The sequence below is a fragment of the Carica papaya genome, chromosome 1 (genome assembly GCF_054855325.1).
Source record: "Carica papaya isolate Zhongbai chromosome 1, ASM5485532v1, whole genome shotgun sequence".
NCBI classification, from domain to species: Eukaryota; Viridiplantae; Streptophyta; class Magnoliopsida; order Brassicales; family Caricaceae; genus Carica; species Carica papaya.
Window position 1 is genome coordinate 5,698,909 of NC_142309.1, and position 24,216 is coordinate 5,723,124.

Genomic DNA, 24,216 nt, shown 5'->3' on the forward strand with positions numbered 1-24,216 from the left:
GAGAACCAATTGAAGGACTTAAGAAAAACCCACCCTACCACATCCACCAAACCAGGTCACGATGCTACCCAAAGAATGAAACATATTTCCATTACAAATGAAACAAATGTACTCTCAATTTGCTCTTAAAAACTGAATTCTCAGTTTGCGGATTGAAATTTAGATTGACAGGTCCAAAATTCTCCATTATTTACCTTGGCAGCATAACAAGAAGCACAAAAAATATCTGCATCATCTGGAAAGGACAAGCATCACATGTCACATGCAAAAGCATAGGGTTTAAGGCACTGTATAATATAAATTGATTAGGATATGGAGTCGATTTCAAGATTTATTATGGTCTTGCACTGAGTTCATTGGGGGATTGTTGGTTCGGTGTCAGCCCCTTGAACTCTCAATTTCCGATTATTCTCTATCTAGCTAGGACTAAGGAGGTTCTAGTAGGGGATTATGCTGATGGAACTATTGTGGGACACTTTGTAATTTACTATTGTGTGCAATCTGAACAATTGGAAGGTTCATTTAGTGACTGCGTTACTGGATTTTTCTAACTCCTGGTAAGCTACTTCCCGATTAGAATGATCAACCAGTGTTAACTTGCACAAAACATGTTTATTTTCTGTGAAATCCTTCTACCACCCTATCATAATCAAGTTGTGGATAGGCTTCCATGGAAGCAAATAGGGAAGAGGAAACCTTCGCCTCGAAGACTGCTGGGGTCAATTCCTGTTATGGATAACTTGATGAATGGTAGAACTTTGTTAATAGGTGCCCAAACAACAATAAACACCTGAGCAATCTACTCCTACGGTCTTTGGAGACCAAAAAGTTGTGGGATTTTGCCCTAAACTTCCACAATGTTAGATGGGTTGTCCTTTGGATTTTATAAAAAGAAATGAATGGAAGAGCTTTTGAGAACATCGGTTCCAAAACCCTTTGTATTTTGCTCAGAGCCCATCTCCCCACTGATGAAGATCTTGGGAACCTCATACTTGTCTTCTTTGTTTCATAATCAAATATCTTCTTTTGAACTTTCTTGTTCTTTTACTATTTTGGAATTATTATTTTTTGTTTATTTTTAGTCTTTTTCTTTTTCTTTAAATTGGAAATCAAATTATTTTTTTCTCTTTTATTTAGTTTTTGCTTTTTCCATCCCTCCATTTTGTAAAATAGATTTTTACACTTTTTTTTTTTATTTTTTATCTTTTAACATTTTTAAAGTATTCTAATTTTATCAATGAAAAATGTTGGTGATCGTTTTACTAAATTTTTTCACAATAAATCTGAAATCATATCGTGACAATTTAAAATATTTAAAATTGATTATTCAATAAATTAAATAAAAATATAAATTACCCATAATATTGTACTGATTTTCACATAGTTTTATAACGTACAGATATCACATTATATAATATTTTATATATAATATGTGTATATGTAGTATGTATAAATACAGTGACAAAATCTTGTAAATGCAATGACCTATTTTAGTTTTCTTTCTATGCTTTTTCACAAAATCTTAAAATCATGGTAATAGCATTTTACAATTAGTGTTCCTATATGTTGCTTAAGATAAATATATATGTCAATCATTTTTTACTGAACAATTAATATCTTATTATTTTTATAAAATATTATAGATTTGAGTTGAATTGTATATTTTTATATGTGCATTTTTACATATGATAGTTAAAAAATTATGTTATAATTGATATAAATTTAAGTTGGTGATTCTTAGTCAGGGAAAATGCAGATAGTTTTGAGGGCATAGCTCTAGCAAAATTGCCGACAACCATTGCTTTGTTAATGATACTGGAGATGATAAAAGTAGAACTATATCTGGAGGATAAGACGACATCTGCAGATACATGCCAAAAGTATGCTGCCATAAAATAAAGAGAAGATTAGTATTTGCCAGTACGCTGCTCATCTTCACCTATTTGCAGGAGACTAAATCAACTATAGTGCTTAAACCTTCTTAAGTAAAAATTTACTTTTAAAAAGATTATTTATTATGTGGGTTGCAAAGAATGCGCAAGTAAAGTAATTTGTAAAAGATCGGAACTTTAAAGAAAATAAATTTAAAATTTAAATACGGAAGCGATTAATCGAGTTAGGGTTTACATTTCTTACATAATAATTTAGAATGCCTAATAGAGTTACAAGAATGTCTTTCCAAAAAGTCAAACGATAGATTTTAAAAAATGACTAACCGGTTTCCAGCTCCATGGATAACTTATAATTATTCTCAAAAATTTTTAAATTACACAAAATATCAAATTACCGATTATTAAGCTTCAATTCCATAACAGGAAATGAAGTAGGAGATTCTTATCCGAATCGATATTCGAAACATCAAACGTTCTACTGCGCCTACTAGTGGTCCCCAAGTTTTCTGAATTTTTATGCGGAGATTAAAACACGCTTCACGTACCTAAAAATATCCTAAAAAATCTAAAATCGGTGTTAAAAATATTTTCTGTCCAATTTTAAAATTCAGCACGACGGCACCGTCATGCTCCGGCGACGACGGTTTACCTTACCCTGGCCATTTTTTGCTGGTTTCGACAAGTTTTATACTCATCCCTGTGAGAAAATACATTAGGGGCCCTCGGTTAGCTGTAAAAAGTTAAAAAAATAAAAACTTACCAGCAGCGAAATTTTTCGGTGCGGCAGCTCTACCGGCTCACCTTCGTGGTTGAGTGTTTTTCTTCGGCCAACCTGTAAAAAGCAGAATGGTGAACACAATGATGAAAAAATTGCACGAAAGGAGAAATAAAAAACGAAAACGGGCGCATCGAAGACAATTTCGGGTTTTGCCTGCAGTAGTGCTCCCAGGCTTGACTTATGATTTTTAGCTCATCCGCCGTTTCTTTTGTTCTGATTTGGCCATGTGGGTATTCAAAATTAAATTTCGAGTGGATAAGAGAATTTTTACCTTTTTTGGAGGTCGAAGGTGGCTCCGATACGGCGGTGAGCAGCTATCGACTCCCTTCTCCAACGGGAGACTAGCAGCTAGGGTTTGAGTTCGGCGTGATTCGACATGTTTATACATGTCTCCCTTAAATCTTGGTCTTTCATCGCATTTGATCTCGACCATCCAATCGCGTTTAAAGATAAAATAAATTTAAACTGTTCATTGTGATTTAATCTCGACCGTACAATCGTGTTTAGAGAAAAAACGAATCTAAACCGTTCATCGCGTTTAATCATGACCGTTCGAATGCACCTGAGGAGGGAACAAATCTGGACCGTCCATGAGCGTGGGAACGCATTCGAGCCGTTCGATCGGGGGCACGGGGATTGCTAGTGTGGCCTCCCACGTGGCACCGAGTTAGCGTGCCTTGCCACGATGCGTGCTTCAGTTCGTTGAGGCTATTGATTGTGCAGTCCTACGTGACGTAATTTTGTAATTATATTTTGACACCTAGTTTTTTATTTTTTAAAAAAAAATACTCTCCAAACCCAAATTTTCACTCATTTTTTCCAAAATTATTTTTAATTTCATCATCAACTTATTTTTTTCCTAATTTCACATTAAATAAAAAATTTATTAATTTTAAAATTATATATTTATATATTTTTTAAAATTTTAAAATTAATTTCTGGTCAAATTCCGGATTCGGGTATTACAACTCTCTCCCTCTTAAAAGAAATTTGGTCTCTCACATTTGTCTCTCTCTCATTCAATCAAAGAATTGGAGATACTTAGCGAAGCCAAGCCGAATAGGCTTTTTTATGTTGAAAGCCCCAAAACTCGCTTCGCGCAAGACATTGTTTAAGAGGCTCTGAAGTCTGATTCTAACTCCCATATGACCTCTCTCTATGTGTGATTCTGCCATAGGACCTTAATGAAGAAAATTTTCTGGTTGCGGAGTACTCTGCTCTTTTGGTCCAGAATACCCATTGGTACCTCATCATAGGACAAATCTTCTTGGAGTGAAAAGAGCTCGTGGGCTAAGATGTGAGAGGGGTCCGAGTTATACTTGCGTAGCATGAACACATGAAACACATTATGGACCTTGGATAGTTCTGGAAGTAGTGACAGTTTGCAGGTAACAGTACCAATTCTGTCTAAGATTTCAAATGCCCCTATAAATCGGGGATTTAGTTTCTCTTTCTTGCTAAACCTACTAATTCCCTTAAAATGAGTGACCTTAAGAAACACTCAATCACATTTCTCAAATTGCAAATCTCTCCTTCAGGTATCCACATAACTCTTCTGTCTACTCTGAGCCGTCTTGATGTTATTCCAGATCTTAACTATTTTGGCCTTAGTCTCCTCCATAAGATCTGAGCCGAAAAATTTTCTATCACCCACCTCTTCCCAATAGATCGGTGATATGTATGGACAATCATATAATGCCTCATACGAAGCTATGTCGATACTTTCTTGGTAGCTGTTATTGTAGGCGAATTCTATTAAGGGTAAACGATCATCCTAATAGCCCCCGAAGTCAAGAACACAAGCTTGGAGCATATCCTTAAATGTGTGGATTGTCATTTCTGATTGTCCATCAATGTGAGGGTGGAATGCAGTACTAAGAGACAATTTCGTTCTCATGGCTTGCTGAAAACTAGACTAGAATCGAAAAGTGAACCTCGGTCCCTATCGGATACTACTGCCACTAACACTCCATGTAACCTGACTATCTCCCGAATATACATGATTGCTAGCTTATCCAATGGGTCGATCATCTTGATGGCCAAAAAGTGAAAAGACTTGTTGAACCGGTCAACAATTACCAAAATAACATCATGTTTCAAGCGTGTCTTAGGCAATCCTGTCACAAAATCCATTATAATGTGTTTCCACTTCCACTCCGGAATCGATAATAACTGAAGTAGCCCACCTGAGCGTTGGTGCTCTACCTTAACTTGCTGACACACCAAAAATAAAGTCGGTCACCTCTCTTTTGATCTCGTTCCACCAAAATTGTGGTCTAATTCTTTGATACATCTTAGTACTTTCGAGATATATAGCAAACTCTAAACTATGAGCATCTGTCATGATGTCCTTTTTCACATCACTATCACATGAAACACACATCATGTCCTGAAATCTGAGCAACCCACCAGTAGAGACTCGAAATTCTGAATTTACTCCCTGTTCTGCATCTTTCCTAAGGGTTGCTAGGGTGGAATTGACGAATTGGACTTCTGAATCAACTCAGGTTGAATAGTCAGGTGGGTCAAACATAAAACTCTTTTCAGGTCCTGAAGTCGTACCTGTTATGAAGCCCCTATTAACCTGCATTTTGAAACCATTAGGTGAGCTAATATACCTGCACTTTTTCTGTTGAGTGCGTCAACTACCACATTGTCCTTACTCTGGTGATACAAGATATTAAAATCATAGTTTTTGAGGAGTTTTATCCATCGTCTCTGACACATGTTGAGATCCTTTTGAGTGAATATGTGTTTCAACCTCTTATGGTCGGTATAAATATGAAAAGTCTTCCCATACAAGTAATGGTACCAAGTCTTTAAGGCATGCATAATCGCAGCAAGTTCTAAGTCATGGGTGAGGTAATTTTTCTCATAACTCTTCAACTGTCTAAACTCATAGGCTATGACCTTTCCATGCTGCATCAGAATACAACTCAATCCTAGGTAGGAGGCATCACTGTAAACTGTATAGTCACTTGTCCTGTTCGGTAAGGCCAACACAGGTGCAATAGTTAACTGTTTCTTTAGTTCTGAAAAGCTCCTTTCACAATTCTCGTTCCACTCAAACTTGATGTTATTCTTTGTTAGTAGAGTTAAAGGAATAGCTAGGCTAGGAAATTCTTCTATAAACCTGCGGTAATAATCTATCATCCTCAGAAAGTTACTAATCTCCTTGACCAATGTCAATTTCTCCCAACAGAGCACTGCTTTAACTTTTTCAGAGTTCACTGACACTCCATCCCTTGATATGATGTGCTCTAGGAAAGTAATCTACTCGACATAGAACCCACACTTACTCAACTTTGCATACAATTTTTTTTTATCTGAGAACTTGCAAAACCTGAGTTAGATGGTGAGCGTGTTCCTCTATGCTTTTTGAATAAATTAGGATATCATCGATAAATACAATGACAAATTGATCCATGAATTATCTAAAAATCTTGTTCATCAAATCCATGAAGATGGCTGGTATATTGGTTAGTCCAAAAGCATGACCAGAAACTCATAGTATCTGTACCTGGTTCAGAAAGTTGTTTTGGAAATATCTTATGTCTTGATCTTTACCTAATGGTAACTTGAACGCATGTCTATTTTGGAGAAGGGGTATTTGTTCTTGATCGTGACTCTGTTCAACCCTCTGTAGTCAATACACAACCTTAACATTTCATCATCATTTCTTGCAAATGTGACTTCGGCTCCCTAAGGGGATACACTATGTCAGATGAATCCACTATTCTGCAATTCATTGATCTATTTTCTCAATTCTTCTATCTCGATATGACTCATACAGTAAGGGACAACATTCATGGTAGGGTTCCCTATGTACCCAGTCAGTCCACCATCTATCAGGATATCCAGTAAGGCTACCATTTATTAATTCACGTGACCAATCAATTTTTTCTTTACACATTAATTTTTAATTTCACAAATCAACCGTAAATCATGTAAAACAAACAATATATATATATATTAAGGAAGCACAATTAAATCAATTAACCATTCCAGTATATCATTATGTATTGAAAGTTGTAAATTCAACAATCAGTTAAATAGGACAACAAATAAATGATTAACTGGTTTCCAGCTATATTAGTAACCTATAATTATTCTTAAAATTTTTAAATTACACAAAATACCATATTACCAATTATTAAGCTTCAATTCAATAACAGGAAATGGAGTGAGGGATTCTTATCTGAATCGGTATCCGAAATACTGAACTTTCTACTGCGCCTATTGGCGGTCTATGGGTTTTCTAAATTTTCTTACGGATATTAAAACATGCTTCACATACCTAAAAATACCCTAAAAAATTCAAAATCGGTATTAAAAACCTTTTTTTGACAAATTTTAGAATTCCAGCACGGCCACACCGTTGTGCTCCGGTGACAGCACCGTCGCCTGCAGCTGCATTTTTCCTCGACCTAACCATTTTTGGTCGGTTTCAATTAGTTTTATACCCATCATTGCGAGAAAATACGTTAGGGGGTCTCGGTTGGTTGAAAAAAGTCAAAAAAACAAAAACCTACCAGTAGCGGGATTTTTCAGTACGGCAACTTCGCCGACTCACCTTCGCAGCTGAGTGTTTTTCTTCAGTCAACTTAAACAACAGAATAGTGAACACAATGATGAAAAAATTGCACGAAACAAAAAACAGAAAACGGGAAGGGGCTCATCGGAGGCGATTTTGAGTTTTGCTCGCAGCGCCGCCATCGGGCTTTACCTGCAGTTTTTGGCTCTTCCGTCATTCCTTTTGTTCTAATTTGGCCATGTGGGTGTTCGGAATCAAATTTCGAGCAGATAAGAGAATTTTTACCTTTTTTGGCAATCGAAGGTAGCTCCGACGCTGTGGCGGGCGGCGATCAGCTCCCTTCTCCGGCGACTGGTCCTTCTTCTCCGACGGGAGGCTAGCGGCTAGGGTTTGGGTTCGGTGTGATGTGAGATATTTATACATGTCTTCCTTAAATCTGGTTCATTCATTGCATTTGATCTCAATCATCCAATCGTGTTTTAAAAAAATAAATATGCACTGTTCATCGCGATTTAATCTCGACCGTACGATCGCGTTTAAAAAAAGAACGAATTTGGACGTTCATCGCGTTTAATCGCGACCGTCCGATCGCGCATGAGAAGGGAACGGATCCGGACTGTTCGATCGCGGCCACGCAGATTGCCAGCATGGCCTCCCGCGTGACACCGAGTTAGCGTGTCTTGCCAACGGCATGCTCCGGTTCGTCGAGACTGCTGACTGGGAGGTCCTACATGACATAATTTTCTTTAATTGTATTTTAACCTCCAGTTTTCGATTTTCTTTCAAAAATACCCTCCCAACTCAAATTTTTACCTATTTTTTTAAAAAATTATTTTCAATTTCATCATCAACCTTTTTTTCCTAATTTTATATTAAATAAAAAATTTATTAATTTCAAAACTGTATTTTTATATATTTTTTAAAATTTTAAAATTAATTTTAGATCAAATTCTAGGACCGAGTATTACAATGTATAAAAGATTGTAATTAATATTAATTCGTTAATGTAATTCCTAACATTTTATTTTCCGTCCTCTTTCCTAATATTTCTTTTTTTTAAAAAGTAAGTAAATATAATTCCACGCACACTAGGTGCATATAAAAAGTAAGTATTATGTACATAATACAGTATTAAGCTATAAGTATTGAACATAAATATATATAATTAAAAAAAAAAAGATATGAAAAAAAATATATCTATATATGTATAATATTAAGCTGCAAAGACATCATAAGTACAACATAAGTTAAATCATTAAAGACAATTTCAAACAATTCATGCTCCATTGACTAACACCAATAATCATGTCAAATGACAAAAATATAAAAAGTTATTAATAATATTAACTATATAGATTTTATTAATAATATTTTTTTTTATTTTTTATCTGAAGATGCAACAATTTACTTTTTTAATAATAATTTACTTAATTTAGATAACTTAAAATATTATATTGCTTCAAGTATGTTTTTTTTCAGCAATTCCATATAACGGCCCCGGAAACTAAAAGAAAATGTATATATTTATTCTAAGTGCGGAAGCGAAATAAAATAGATTATGATTAACATCTCTTGTACAATAATCAAAACGTATTAAAGATATGAAAGAATAAACTAATTAAAGAAAATACTATGAATGAATCCTATAAGGAAAACTAATAAATTCTTAGGCTTCTATTCGCCATCTTCCTGCAGAACGGGCTCGGGAACCAAGTGCTTATGATCTGAAATGGTTAAGTAAGGAATGAGCTACACTAACTTAGTAAAGATGTCACACTATCTCACTGTCACAGTAGTAAAAGTTGGTAGAAAACAAAAACGACCAATAGAGTATAATTTATAACAAATTTATTTATCAATAATAAAATCTTTTACTGTCCACTTATCTCGGTGAGATTCACGAAAATAACTTATGAAAACAATAACATTATAAACATCATAAGGTCATGCACACTCTGTAACATAACACATATCATACTTTTGTATTTCAATCATCAGGCAACAAATTTCCTCTTTTATCAGCCTACTAGTATCTATGGGGATCCATAGGGGTCCCCACTACACGTGAATCATTCACCTTAATTCTAGGGATGTCCCCATACCCCGTCCGGTATGAGTGCCAAAACCATAAACCTCAATACTTCGTCCGGTATGAAGGTGAAGCGAGCCGTCCCCATACCTCGTCCGGTATGAGCGCCAAAACATTTAAAGTCTCCATACCCCGTTCGATATAAGAGATCCCGTCCCCGGTAAGGTTCCCTATGGACCCGGTCCGTCCACCATCTCCCAGGATATCTAGTGAGGCTGTCAACTTATCCACTTATCAATTCACATACCTTTTCTTAGTTTTCTGTTTCTCACATAATCATGAATATATAAACCAGTAACGAGCATCCAACAATGCAGGCATATAATCGGATTTACAAAATCAAGCAGTAATGAAGTAAACAGTGATTCATGCATTCAAAACTATAAAATAAATATATCAGACACCATAATACCTTTAAAACTGTAAAATAACTAAAACAGCAACTGAGCGAAAATATATCAGATTCGGACTCCATTAGCAACCTTAATCAATTATACATATCTATTAATTCATAAAATATTGTTTTATCATTTATTAAGCTTTAATGCCGTGATAGGATATAGGGTGAGAGATCCTTACTTGTTTTGGAGTCTGAAATCGGATTCTCACTATGCCTACGGGCAGTCATTAGATTCCCTGAATTTGTTTCTGGAAACTAAAACACACTTCCGGTACATGCACATGTCCCCAAAAAACTCCAAATTAGACCCAGGGCCTATTTGACCAATTTTAGAATTCCAGCACGGTGGCTCCGCCGTGCTCCGGCAACGACGCTGTCGCTTGCGGCAGCGATCCGCCTCGGTTTGGCCATTTTTGGCCATTTTTAGCCAAATTTGACCAAACTTGTATTGGTTCCTATGATAAAACACACGTAAGGCCCTCGGTGGATCGAAAAAAACTCAAAAAATCGAGACTTACCGACGGCGGAGCTCTCGGGTGCGGCGGCTCCTCCGGCACGAGTTGCAATTTGGTGTTTTGCTCCAGTTAACCTGTAGAGGAAATGATGGTGGTCACAGTGATATAAAAATTACATCGAACGGGAAACGGGAAGGGCCTCATCGGAGGCAAAAATTGAGAAAACCTGCGACGGCACCGCTGGGCTTCGGCGGCGTTTTCTAACCAATTAGCCAGTGGTTTGGCTCCGATTTGGCCACAGGTGGATTCAGCATCGAAAACTGAGTCAATGAGAGAAATTTTACCTCGTTTGGCGGTCGGAAGGTGCTCCGGTGCGGCGGCAGTCGGTTCCTCTGGTGGCTGGGTTGTCTTCTCCGGCGAGGACTCTTGCGGTTAGGGTTTGGGGTTGGGTGTGGATGAGATTATTTATAACCCTCCCCTTTTAATCTGAGCTGTCCATCACGATTTAATTTTGGCCGTCCGATCGCGATTAAATTAGAAATGAATCTGGACTGTCCATCGCGATACGATCTGGACCGTCTGTGCGTGATTCAATCTGAACCGTCCACACGCATGCAATCTGGGCTGTCCATGCGCGCGTTTGATCTGGGTCGTCCGTGCGTGCGGGAACGGATCTCAGCCGTCCGATCGCGCGCACGCAGATCGCCCACGTGGCCCGTTCCTTGTGGCCTTCCCGCATCAGCGTCTCTGCCACGTGGCGTGTCCTGGTTGACCAGAGCTGCTGACCGGGCTGCTGACATGGCTGCTGACGTGGTGCAATTCTTCTAAATTGCGTTTTGACCACCGGTTTCCGATTTTCTTTTCAAAAACACTCCCAGAATCTGAATTTTCACCTCTTTTTTCTAAAATTATTTTCAATTAAACCCCAAAAATAATTTTACCTATTATCATTATTATTATTATTATTATTTCTCATTAAATTAAATTAAACTAAATTAAAACATTTATTTTACTATTTAAATGAATAAATAAAAGAAAAAATAAAAATAAAAATAATTTATAATAATTCTAATAATAATAACGAAATAAAAAATTCAAAAAAAAATTTTGGGTGTTACATTCCAAGCACAATATTAATTAAATATAAAAAACGTAGTACATACAAAATTATCTATTTTCTTAAAAAATAACTTAAGAATCTAGTAATTAACATGTTTTTTATGTTATCAATGATACATATTGGAATAAAAGTGCTTGAAACTATCTGTAAGTATTAAATAAATAATCCTACGTGCTCCCAAAATTAGAATAATGTATGCAAATAAATTATTTGTAATATTGTGTTGGTTTTCACCTCGTTTATAATATACAGATATCATATTACGTAATATTTTATATATAGTATGTACATATATGATACGCATTATAAAATATATTTTATTAATCTAGATATCATATATATATGTATATATGGTTATATGTGTGTAGCTAAGTATCATTTTCTGTAATATTCGGGTTCGAAAAATGATTCGAGATAAATTTTTTATTTTTTAATTATTAATTTAAAATAATTTATTTATTTATTTTATTTTTATTTAAATAAAATTTTGAAAAAAATAAATTAGAAACGATATTAAAAATAATTTTTTTAAAAAAGGGTAAAAATTTGATTTTTGTGGGTATTTTTAAAATAAAAATTAGAAATAAGAGGTTAAAGTACAAATAAAAAAAGTTTTGGAAGATGTGACTCTCTTTGAATGACAAAATATATTACTGAGTAAACATAAGAGAGTATTCATATTTTCATGGAAGCAAAGAACTTGTAAATAACTTGAATTTCCATACTTGTCATTGATTTTTATATTCAATATTACAGAACTAATTTCTCATGTAATTATGAACAAAAAGAATTAAAGAATAAAGAATGAATACAAATCGTAGACATAAAGAAACAACTTCTGCTAATTCCTTCAAGGGTGTGATACGGAGGATTTGACGAAAGCAACGAGAACAGTAATGTCATCCTTCTTGCCTCCTTTGTGATTACGTCCTGCCTTTCTGGAAGCAATTGCGAATGGCGAATCATAATCTTTGTTGCGGGAGTTGAAAAAAGCAACCGCTCCAATTCTTTCTGCAATTTCTTTAGGGGCGCAACATGACTCATCATCGCCAGCTCTCATTAAAATATATTCAATCTGTGTAGGGTGAATGTTGTCCCACAATCCATCCGTACCCACAATCACAACGTCTCCCGCCATAACCCCCACTTCTATATGCAAGGCCGACTGAGGACGATCGCTCTTCTCACTCTTACCCAACTGATACGGGTAGTTGAACCGGTGTTGTTGCGGCGGCGACCGGTACATCAGCTTCTTCTCCCGGAGCACCATAAACCCACTATCTCCGACATTAACAGCGATTAGAGAACTATCTTTGAGGGTGAGAACGCAGGCGGTGGATGATCCCTCAGCCTTGGTCTTCAAGAAAGCCTCATTCAGCACTTTTCTTGGATCAACAACTTCACTACTTTCCACTTCTCCGTGCGCGTTCATCATTAGCTCTCTTGCGAAGTTGCCGGCATCAACGCCTATCTTTGACCAACCACCGACCCCGTCAGCCACTCCGACGGTCTGGTGGGTATGGGATACGAAATGAGCATCGTCTCCGCGAGATTTCTTGGGGAGATAGAAAGAACCTGAATCTAACTTCAGGTTAGAAGAAGGGTTTGAATCAGAGGGACAAGGTTTTGCAATCTTGGCGATTATGGTGTAAACGTATTTGTCTTCTTCACGAACTCTTTTGATCTTCAATATCATGGTTGAAGTTGGTTGATGAACAGCGATGATCGAGTAAAGAAACAAGCGATGATATGGAAGAAGATGATCGGGCGAAGTAATTTGAGAGAAGATGTGTGCGTGCAAGTCAAGCAGAGCAAGTATTAGGGCTATCTATTTGAGATCAAGAGAGAATCTGTTCGAAGATATATACATAATGCGTAGTACATGGAGGTTTCTGCGTTCTAAATAGGAAATCAATGGCAGTAGATAAGTGGATAATGGGCATAGGAGCAAATCAATGACCAAATTGTATAAGGAGAACAGACAGAATCGGAAAACTAAACTGATATTTTGTAAAATTAATTAACCAAATTTAACTTGGAAGCCAAATTAATTAATTAGAACGATCTCTGTTGCCGGAATCCGGACAGACTTTCTGGGCGGACGTCGGGCTTCTCGGAGTTGTTCAACCGGGCTTGCACGTGAGCTCCCAACATTCTGGCATGTCTGTTAGTAGTCGTAGAAGATGAAGAAGAAGAAAAAGCGGCAGCCACTTTTTGGTAATTTCATTATGCACTTGTGATACATATAATTAATTAATTAAAAAAATAAAGAAAAAGATGGCGGGAACAAAACGGTGTCGTTTTGGGAATTTTAGTGCTGTACCCGTGAAGGATTTATTATTGGTAATAATTATATATAATAAAAAAAAAGGTCAAATTACCTCATGATTTCTTGTAATATTTAATTTATTTCACCAATGCTCTAACTTGACGACTGAACAAGTAAAAATTTAGAAATACAAGATTAAAATATATTAAAAAAATAGTACAAGACCAGTAACTTCTCGTATGCTGACAATTTGCATTCCATTAGACCATCAATCGTATGAGAACCATCAAGAGAGTGAACAGAATTTGGTGGAAAAGCTGTTCTCTGCCGCTTGATCATGATCTGTAACAGGAAAAAGACCATCAATCATTAATTCAGACCCCAAAACTTCCAAGTTTGTCTTCTAATTTGATAACATGTAGTCTTCGAAGCTTAGAGCTGTACAAGCTGGAACAGGATATCCTTCTTTCATCTACTTGCAGTAGCAGTCGTTATGTTTACTACTGAACTGAAGGTGGTAGAAGTGATTCATCCCACGGTGTTTATTAAGGAGTACTCTTAAGGGACAACCACAAAATCAGGTTATCCTAAAATCTCATATTTCCTGCATATGGCAGAAAAGGAAAAAAAAAAACAAAAACCAAGGCAACAAGGGGGATGCCTTATCAGTTTCGCGTTGTAGTGCTAAAACCTGCAGGGATGTTTTTATCTGCAGTAATTTAACAGAAGAGTGGCATCGGTATTTGTAAATAGGAAGATAACACTAGATCATTTACACTTTCAGAAAATTTTGAAGAAAATTACAAGATGTATTCCTATTTTTTGATAAGGTTGCACAACAAGAAGTCCTAGTGGGGTTGTCCACTGGACTGGCCGATTTTCTGATGCAAATGATCTGCTCATTTTCAAGTTATGTACTCAAAAAATTGCATACTAAAGAAGAACCTCCAAAACCAATTGAAGGATTTAAGAAAAACCCACCCTAGCACATTCACCAAACCAGGTCATGATGTTACCTGCAACTTGGAACATCTCACCTAGTGCAGTTAAGGTTGTCTAACCAAAGAATGAAACATATTTCCGTTAAAAAATAAAACAGATGTACTCCCAATTTGCTCATAAAAACTGAATTCTCAGTTTATAGATTGAAATTGAGATTGATAGGTCCAATATTCTCCACTATTTACCTTAGCAGCATAACAAGAGGCATAAAAAATATCTGCATCATCTGGAAAGGACTAGAATCACATTTCAAATGCAAAAGCATAAGGTTTAAGGCACTGTATAATATAAATTGATCATGATATGGACTTCAATGATATTGGTCGATTTCATGATTGATTATGGTCTTCCACTGAGTTTATTGGAGGATTGTCGGTTTGGTGCTGGACCTTTTAACTCTCAATTCTGAGTATTCTCTATCTGGCTAGGACGAAGGAGGCTCTAGTAGGGGATTGTGCCGAGTGGAACGATTGTGGGACACTTTGTAATTTACTATTGTCGCAATCGAACAATTGGAAGGTTCATTTTATGACTGCATTACTGGCTTTTTCTAACTCCTAATAAGCTACTTCTCGATGAGAAAGATCAACCAGTGTTAACTCGCACTAAACATGTTTATTTTCTCTGAAATCCTTATACCACCATATCATAATCAGGTTGTGGATGGGTTGCTATGGAAGCAAATAGGGAAGAGGAAAGCTTTGACTGGAAGACTGTTGGGGACAATTCTTGTTATAGATAACTTATTGAGTAGTAGAAATTTCCCCGATGTTAGCTTGGTTGTCAACGGTGCACGCATATCATTTTTTTTATTTACTATTTAGTCTCAAATGGCATGTATGCTCATACCCCTAAGCAAAACAAGAGTACGAAATTCATATTTCAAGATATGTGAATGAAATAAATATATATTATATTGACCAAAACGTATTATGCACAAAATAAAATAATGAAAAAAATAGATTAAAGTAAATAAATTCACATGATTTAAAATAGAACAAAATAAATAAATAAGCACAATAAACTAACTAAAGAAATAGTTAACACAATTAAACGAGCATAGACTGACCGGTTGCTGGCTTTATCGACAACTTATACTTAATCAAGAAATCGCCAATTATCTAAAATTTTTGTTTATTATTAATTTAGCTTTAATTTAACCGTAATAGGGAAAAGAGATGAGGGATTCTTACTTTGGGTTGATGTATAGAATACTGTCTTTTTTACTATATTTTTTTTTATGGTTTTCGGTTCTTGAATTCCTTAAATTTTTCTGATAATATTGAAACGTACGTTAAAATGGTGCGAAAATACGCAAGAAACGGCAAAAATCTCACTGGGGGTCGGGTTCAGATTCCAGCGCGGCAGTGTTGCCATACCCACAGCTTGGTCCTCCTTCTCTGGCATCTCTTCCTCTCGGTCATACCAACTTTGGCCTGTTCTTAGTGAAAATCTGTTTAAATCATGATTAGGATGTGTTTTTCGGCGAAATGAGGGAAAAAACAGGTGTTTACCGGCAGTTTTGGTCCTCTGTTGCGGTAGCTCAGTCGAGCTCCACCATTCCTTCCTTGCGATTTGCAGCTTCTCTCAGCCACCATGCATCGAAAACACGTTAGGCAGCTAAAGGCGGAGAAACGAGAAGCATGAGAAGAAATTTCGACCTACCGGATTACTTTCGATGTTCCGGCACGGTGGTGTCGATGTTCCTCCGACGGTCGGGTCTCCTTCCAACTGCCCTTCTTTTTCTTCTCCAACAAAGCGTGTCGACTAGGGTTTGGGATTCGGCTGGACAAGATGTGAAAGTCCAAACCCATACTAGGAATTCCGAGACTATAACTAAGAAATAGTGAAATAAAACAATGCTAAAATTTATAAATTAGTAGAAGTAATTTAGAGTTTAGGGTTGCATTTTTTGCACAGTTTATTTAAAATGTCTAATATGGTTATAGAAATATTCTTAAAAAATATAAATAAAAAAGAGTAGTAAAGAAAACAAATGTGATCAACCTCTGCTCGAAACTAGAAAAATAGAGAGACAATCTTCTAACTAGTTTTCTTATTGTTTAGGTTCAGATTTTAGTCGTCTTGATTTAAAATAATTAATAATAAATAGTGAGTTATACTAATTCAGTAAAAATATTAATATCTTACCACTTATACAGAAAATTAAAAATTTATAAGAATAGTAAAACAACCAATGAAATTTATTTTTAATAAAATTGGTATAACTAAAAACATTAATTATTTTAACTCACATATAAATTTTTAAATATTATTTATGGAGGTAAATACAACATGAGTTAATAATCACCAAAGACTATTCCAAGCACGTCATGTTCCACTGATCATGTCAAATGACAATTAAAAAAGTATTTATGATACAAAAAATTATTAATAACATTAACTATATAGATTTTATTAATAATATATTTTTTATTTTTTATCTGAAGATTCAATAATTTATTTATTTTCTTAAAAAATAACAACATAAGACTCAAGTAACCAACATGTTTTGTATGTTATCAATGATAAATATTGGAATAAAAAGTACTTGAAACTATTTGTAAGTATTAAATAAATAATCTTACCTGCTCCCAAAATTAGAATAATATATATAAATAAATTACCCGTAATATTATGCTAATTTTTACTTAGTTTATAATATACAAATATCACATTACATAATATTTTATATACAGTATGTGCATGTATAGTAAGCATAAAAAATATAATATATTTTATTATTCTAGATATCATATATGTTGCTTCAATATAACATATAATATGTATATATATTTAGATGACGATGTTTAAAAATATAAATCATATGAAAAAAAAATTAAGACACATATAAAATTTAAATATATGTCTATTTCGCATTGGCATTATAATAATATCAATTATTGAATTTTTATGAACTAATTTACTCAAAAAAAAAAAAAGAATACCAAGTAAATTTCAATGCTGATTAATTATGAAAATAAGATCTATATAGTTGCTTGACATTTTATATTAAAATAAATAAATAAATTATTAATCATTCTTTACCCGCATTATAAATACTTCCATTTGTTTCTACAAAAATTTTAATTCGAGTTGTGAGTTCTTCCGTGTTTTCTTATTTAAAAATCGTACTATACGTTCTCGTTTAACTATCGAACGAATTATTGAAAGTATTATCTAACTAATAAAATCTACAAGTATTTAAAAAATAAATTACTATGACTACACCATATCAAAGATTTAGTCAGGATGTTGAAAGCTGTAGCTTCTTCTGTTGCAGAAAGCAAACACAAATTGCAGGAGTTACAAATAACTTATGTAATAAATTCATGCGAAACTTTCCAAGAATATTTGATTCTAAAATGCAGCAGAACCTACAGATTACAGATGACTATTTCAATATCAGACTGATTGTAATACCCAAGTCTAAAAATTTAACCCAAGATTAATTTTAAAAATTATATTAATATATAAAAAAATATAAATCATAATTTTATAAATTTTTATTTAATATAAAATTAAGAAAAAATAGGTGGATGATGAAATTGAAAATAATTTTGAGAAAAATGGGTGAAAATTTGTGTTCGGGAGGTATTTTTGAAAGAAAAATCGAAAACTGGGGGTCAAAACACAATTTAGAAAAAATGTACCACGTAGAACCGCTCAGTCAGCAGCCCCAACAAACCGGAGCGTGTCGTGTGGCAGAGCACGCTGACTCGGTGCCACACAGGAGTCCACGCTGGCAATCCGCATGCCTGCGATTGGACGACTAAGATGCGTTCCTGCGCGCATGGACGATCTGGATCTGTCCCCTTCGCAGGCGCCATCGGACGGTCACGATTAAACACGATAAACAGTTCAGATTTATTTTTTCTTTAAATACGATCGAACAATCGAGACCAAAAGCGATGAACGGCCCACATTTAAGGAAGATGGGTATAAATATCTCACTTCACACTGAACTCTAACCCTAGTTGCCAGCTCCCCGCTGGATATGAAGAACCAGTCACTGGAGAATGGAGCCGACCGCCGCCCGCTGCCTAGCCGGAGCTACCTCTGACCACCAAAAACAGATAAAAATTTTCTCATTCACTCGAAATTTGATTTTGAACACCCTCATGGCCAAATCAAGGCAAAATGACCAAGAGATGAGCTGGAAACCGCAGGTAAAGCTCGGTGATACCGCCGCAAGAGAAACTAAAAATCACCTCCGATAAGACCCTTCCCGATTCTCGTTTTGTGCAATTTTTTCACCATTATATTCACCATTCTGTTTTTTACATGTTGATCGAAGAAAAATATCCAAGCGTGAAGGTGAGCCGGCGGACCCGCTGCACCGAAAAACTCTGCAGTCGGTAAGTTTTTATTTTTTGACTTTTTTGACTAATCGAGGCCCCTTAACGTGTTTTCTCACATGAATGAGTATAAAATCGACCGAAAACAGCCAGTTCGAGGCAAACCACCACCGTGGGCGGTGGTGCCGCTGTGCCGGAATTCCAAAATTGACAGAAAAAGGTTTTTAACACCGATTTTAAATTTTTTGGAGTATTTTTAGGTACTTAAAGTATGTTTTAATCTTCGACATAAAATTTAAGGAACTCGGGGATCGCCATAGTTGCAGCTAAAAGTTTAGTATTTTGGATACTAATTCAGGTAAGAATCTCTCACCTTATTCTCTGTTATGGAATTAAAATTTAAATTATAAATAATACTGTATTTTGCGTAATTTAGAAAACTTCGATAATTAATTACATGTTACTAATGGAGGCAGAACTGATTATTTATTACTGTTTATACCGTTTTAACTGATTGATTGATTTTACAATTTTAAAGGCATAATAATACACTAGAGTTGGTAAGATAATTCAGTTGTATTTTCTTGATGCATGTATTGCTTGTCTTGCATAATTTACAATTAAATTGTGAAACTGAAAATTAAATATAAACAGAAAATTACTTGATTAAGTGAATGAATGAATGGTAGCCTTATTGAATATTCTGAGAGATGGTAGACGGATCGGGTACATAAGAAATCCTACTGTGAACGTTGCCTCATACTGGACCGGGTATCGAGGATTGGTATTTTGGCGCTCATACCATATGGGGTATGGGGACGGCCTATTTCACTCTCATAATGGACGGGGTATTGAGAGATAGTATTTTTAGCACTCATACCGTACTAAGTATGGGGATGGCCCGTTTCACTCTTATACCGGACGGGGTATTGAGGGATGGTATTTTTTGCGCTTATACCGGACGGAGTATGGGAATGGCCGATTAGTTAAAAATGTTGAATAATGGTTCACGTATAGTGGGGACATCCCTATGGACTCTCATAGATACCAATAGGTAAATAAAAAAAGAAAGTTCTTGTTCTAGCTAATTGAATATGAGATTATGATATTGTTTGTGTTATTGTCTCTATAAGTCGATTTTTTGAACTCTCGCTACGGTAAGTATGTAATAAATAATATTATTTATGATAAATGAATTTACTTAAATTAAAAGTTTCATTAGTTATTTTTATGATTTTTAACAACCTTTATTTATGTATTGGTGAGTAGTGTGACATTCTTACTGAGCTAGTGTAGCTCATTCTTTCATTAATCATTTCAGATCAAGAGGACCAAGATCCAGATCTCGATCCAAAAAAGAGTTGCGAATAGGATGCCCAGTTGTTTACTTTCTATTTATTTTTTTAATTTTTTGTTTGTCCATTTAGAATGGTCATTCCCGTAACTCTATTGGATGTTTTGAATTATTATGTAAGAAATGTAAACCCTAACTTTATTATTTCACTTCCCCATTCAATTTATAATTTTTTTCTTTTTAGATTCGGGCTGTTACAGTTGGTATCAGAGCCAAGTTCTTCGGAACCATTCCTTACACAAAAATTTAAAAATATCAAATACAAACTATCACTTAGCCCTTCCTTTTAAAAAATAAGTATAAAGACACGAAAAAATGAGGTCCCTATTGAACAGGACAGCCCGAGACGAGTTGCTTTGATAGGATGTCGATCGGCACTTCGAGATTTTAGAGAGACTCATCTCTACGTAGCAGGCCAGAGAAGAGAGGAGGGAATTGTCTGACCCTCCACCACTTCCACACTATAAGCAACCCCTACAATGAAAGGATTTAACGCCACTTCGATGCAATCCCGCTCCTCCTTCGTATCATCCGACACCATCACAATATAATTCAGAGCCCCCACTGTATCATCCGACACCATTACAGGGTCACCCAGTCCCTCCCCAGCGATATCTGGCCCCTCTTCCACGGGACTCAGTTTCACCATGATGGACCTGATAGAGATTGACAGGGGAAACCCTGATGTATTTCTAAGAATGAACTGGTTAGCAACATATCATGCTATCGTGGATTGTTTACACGAGAAAAATTGTATTTAAGCCTCCTAATGAATAGTCATTTACAAACTAATAAAAGTTTTGAATATAATCTCTCATAGCAATTTTCTTATTACATAAAGTTTTAACTCGGTTGTTTTCTCTAACTAGGCAAACCTAAGAAAAAAATTTGTAGAGATCTCGGTAGTTCAAGACTTCGCGAATGTGTTCCTAATGAATTTTTGAGATTACCAGTGAACAGCGAAGTTGAATTCACCATAGACCTTCAACATGGGACGCAACCTCTCTTAGTTTTTTCTTACTGCATGAGTCATGTAGAGATGAAAGAGTTGAGGAAATAGATCGCGAAATTGCAGGACAGTGGGTTTATCCGACACAGTATTTCTTCTTGGGGTACTGGAGTCACATTTGTAAGAAAAAAGGATGAGATATTAAGATTACATATTGACTACAGGGGATTTAACAGGGTCGCGATCTACAACAAGTACCCCTTCCCCATGATCGATGACCTTTTTGGTCAGTTGTAGGGTGCCTAGGTCTTCTCTAAAATAGACTTACGTTCAGGTTACTATCAGATAAAGATCAAGACAGAAGACATTCTCAAAATAGCTTTTCGAATAAGGTACGGACACTATGAGTTCCTGGTCATGTTATTTAAACTAACCAATGCACCAGTCATCTTCATGGATTTGATGAACATAGTTTTCAGACAATTCCTAGATCTGTTCGTCATTGTATTTATCGATTATATCATGATCTATTCAAAAAGCAGAGAGGAACACGTTTACCATCTAACTCAGCTTTTGCAGGTTCTCAGAGAAAAGAAGTTGTATGCTAAGTTGAGTAAGTATGGATCTGGCTCAAGCAGACTACCTTCTTAGGGCACATCATATCAAGGGATTGAGTGTCAGTGAATTCCAAAAAAGTTGAGGCAGTGCTCAGCTGGGAAAAATTAATCTCAGTCAAGGAGATTCGTAACTTTTTAGGGATGACAGGTTATTACCACAGGTTCGTGGAATGATTTTCTAATGTAATTACTCCTTTGACTGGGCTCACAAAAAAGAACGTCAAGTTTGAGTGGAATGAAGACTTTAAAATGAGTTTTTCAGAACTAAAGAAGCGGTTGACCATTGCACCTGTGTTGGCCTTGCCGAGCGGGACATGAGGATATATAGTTTATAGTGATGTCTTCTACTTGGGATTGGGTTGTGTTCTGATGCAGTATGAGAATGTCATAACTTATAGGTCCAGGCAGTTGAAGAGTCATGAGAAAAAAATTACCCTACTTGTGACCTAAAACTTCCCACGATTATCCACGTCTTGAAGACTTGACGCCATTAGTTATATGGGGAAGCTTTTTAGATCTATACCGATCATAAGAACTTGAAACACATATTTACTCAAATCTATCTCAACATGCGTCAAAGAGGATAGATAGAACTCCTCAAGGACTACAATTATAATATCTTGTATCACCCGGATAAGGGCAACGTGGTAGCCAATGCACTTAACAAAAAAAGTGCAGGTATATTAGCCCAGCTAATAGTTTCATAATACAGGGTAATAGAGGCCGCACAACATGTACGACTTCAAGACCTAAAGAGAGTTATATGCTTGGCTCATCTGACTGTTCAACCTGAGTTGATTCAAAGAATAAAAAAAGTTTAATCCACCGATTCCACCCTAGCAACCTTCAAGAAAGATGTAAAATAGGGAGTAAATTTAGAATTTCGAGTCTCTGCTGATGGGTTACTTAGATTTCAGGACATGGTGTGTGTTCCATGTGACAATAAGTTGAAAAGGGACATCATGACAGAGACCTATAACTCAAATTTTGTCATACATCCCGAAAGTACTAAAATGTATCAAAGTATGCGATCTCGATTTTGATGGAACGGGCCGACTTTGTGTCCAAGTGTTTGGTATGTCACCAAGTTAAGATAGAGCATCAACACCCAGGTGGGCTACTTCAGCCATTACCAATTCCGGAGTAAAAGTGGGAACACATCACAATAGATTTTGTGACAGAATTATCTAGGACACGCTTGAGACATGATGTCATTTAGGTAATTATTGACCGGTTCACCAAGTCTTCCCACTTCTTGGACATCAAAATGACCAACCACTTGGATAAGGTAGCAAGAATGTATATCCAAAAGATATGCAGGTTACATTGAGTGTCAATGATAGTAGTGTCCGACAGGGATCCCAGGTTCACTTCTGAATTCTGGTCTAGTTTTTAGCAAATCAGAAATGACGATCCGCACACTCGATGATATACTCCGAGCTTGTGTTCTTGACTTCAAAAGCTATTGAGATTTGATCATTTACCCCAAACAGAGTTCACCTACAATAATAGCTACCAAGTAAGTATCGGTATAGCTCCGTACGAGGCGTTATATGGTCGTCTATGCAGATCATCGATCTGTTGGAAAAAAGTGGGTGATAAAAAATTATTATGTTCAGATCTTGTGGAGGAGACTATAGCCAAAATAGTTAAGATCAGGAAGAACATCCAGATGGCTAAGAATAGGCAAAAGAGTTATGCAGATACCTGGAGGAGGGATTTGGAATTTGATAAATGTGATCGGGTGTTCCTTAGGGTCACTCCTTTCAAGAAAATCAGTAAGTTTGGCAAAATGGGAAAACTAAATCCACAGTTTATTGGACCATTTGAAATCTTATACAGAATTGGCACCACCGCCTATAGATTGGTACTTCCTCCAGAACTATTCAGGGTCCATAACGTATTTCATGTGTTCATGATACGCAAGTATAACCCAGACCCCTCTCACGTTTTGGCCCACGAGCCCCTTTCACTCCAGGAGGGTCTGTCCTACGAGGAGGTACCGGTGGGTATTATGGACCAAAAGAACAGAATAATCCGTAACCAGAAAATTTCTTTTGTTAAGGTGCTATGACAAAATCACACATATAGAGATGCCACATTGGAGCTAGAATTAGATTTCAGAGCTCAGTATCCCCAACTGTTTGATTGAGTGAGAGAGAGAGACAAATTTGAGAGACAAAATTTTTTTTAAGGGGGGAGAGTTGTAATACACAGGACCAAAAATTTAGTCCATGTTTAATTTTAAAAATTAAATTAATATATAAAAAATATAAATTTTAATTTTATAAATTTTGATTTAATATAAAATTAGGAAAAAATAGGTGAATGATGAAATTGAAAATAATTTTGGAAAAATTTAGTAAAAATTTAGGTTCGAGGGGCATTTTTGAAAAAAAAATCGAAAACTAGGGGTCAAAACATAATTTAAAAAAAATGCACCACATAGGGTCGCCCAG

At 35.8% G+C, this 24,216-nt stretch overlaps 1 protein-coding gene and 1 pseudogene across 1 annotated transcript; both read right to left on the minus strand.

The window, feature by feature from the left end:
• Window positions 1-4,563: 4,563 nt before the first annotated feature.
• On the minus strand, window positions 4,564-5,397 carry LOC148269114 (uncharacterized). Its single transcript, XM_088214754.1, has 3 exons — window positions 5,255-5,397; window positions 4,972-5,066; window positions 4,564-4,787 (listed from the first exon to the last, which is right to left on the minus strand). Exons 1-3 carry the CDS (start codon window positions 5,395-5,397, stop codon window positions 4,564-4,566), a joined length of 462 nt encoding a protein of 153 aa, XP_088070880.1.
• Window positions 5,398-12,118: 6,721 nt separating this feature from the next.
• Window positions 12,119-12,964, minus strand: LOC110820247 (putative protein phosphatase 2C 80 pseudogene; annotated as a pseudogene).
• Window positions 12,965-24,216: the final 11,252 nt, after the last annotated feature.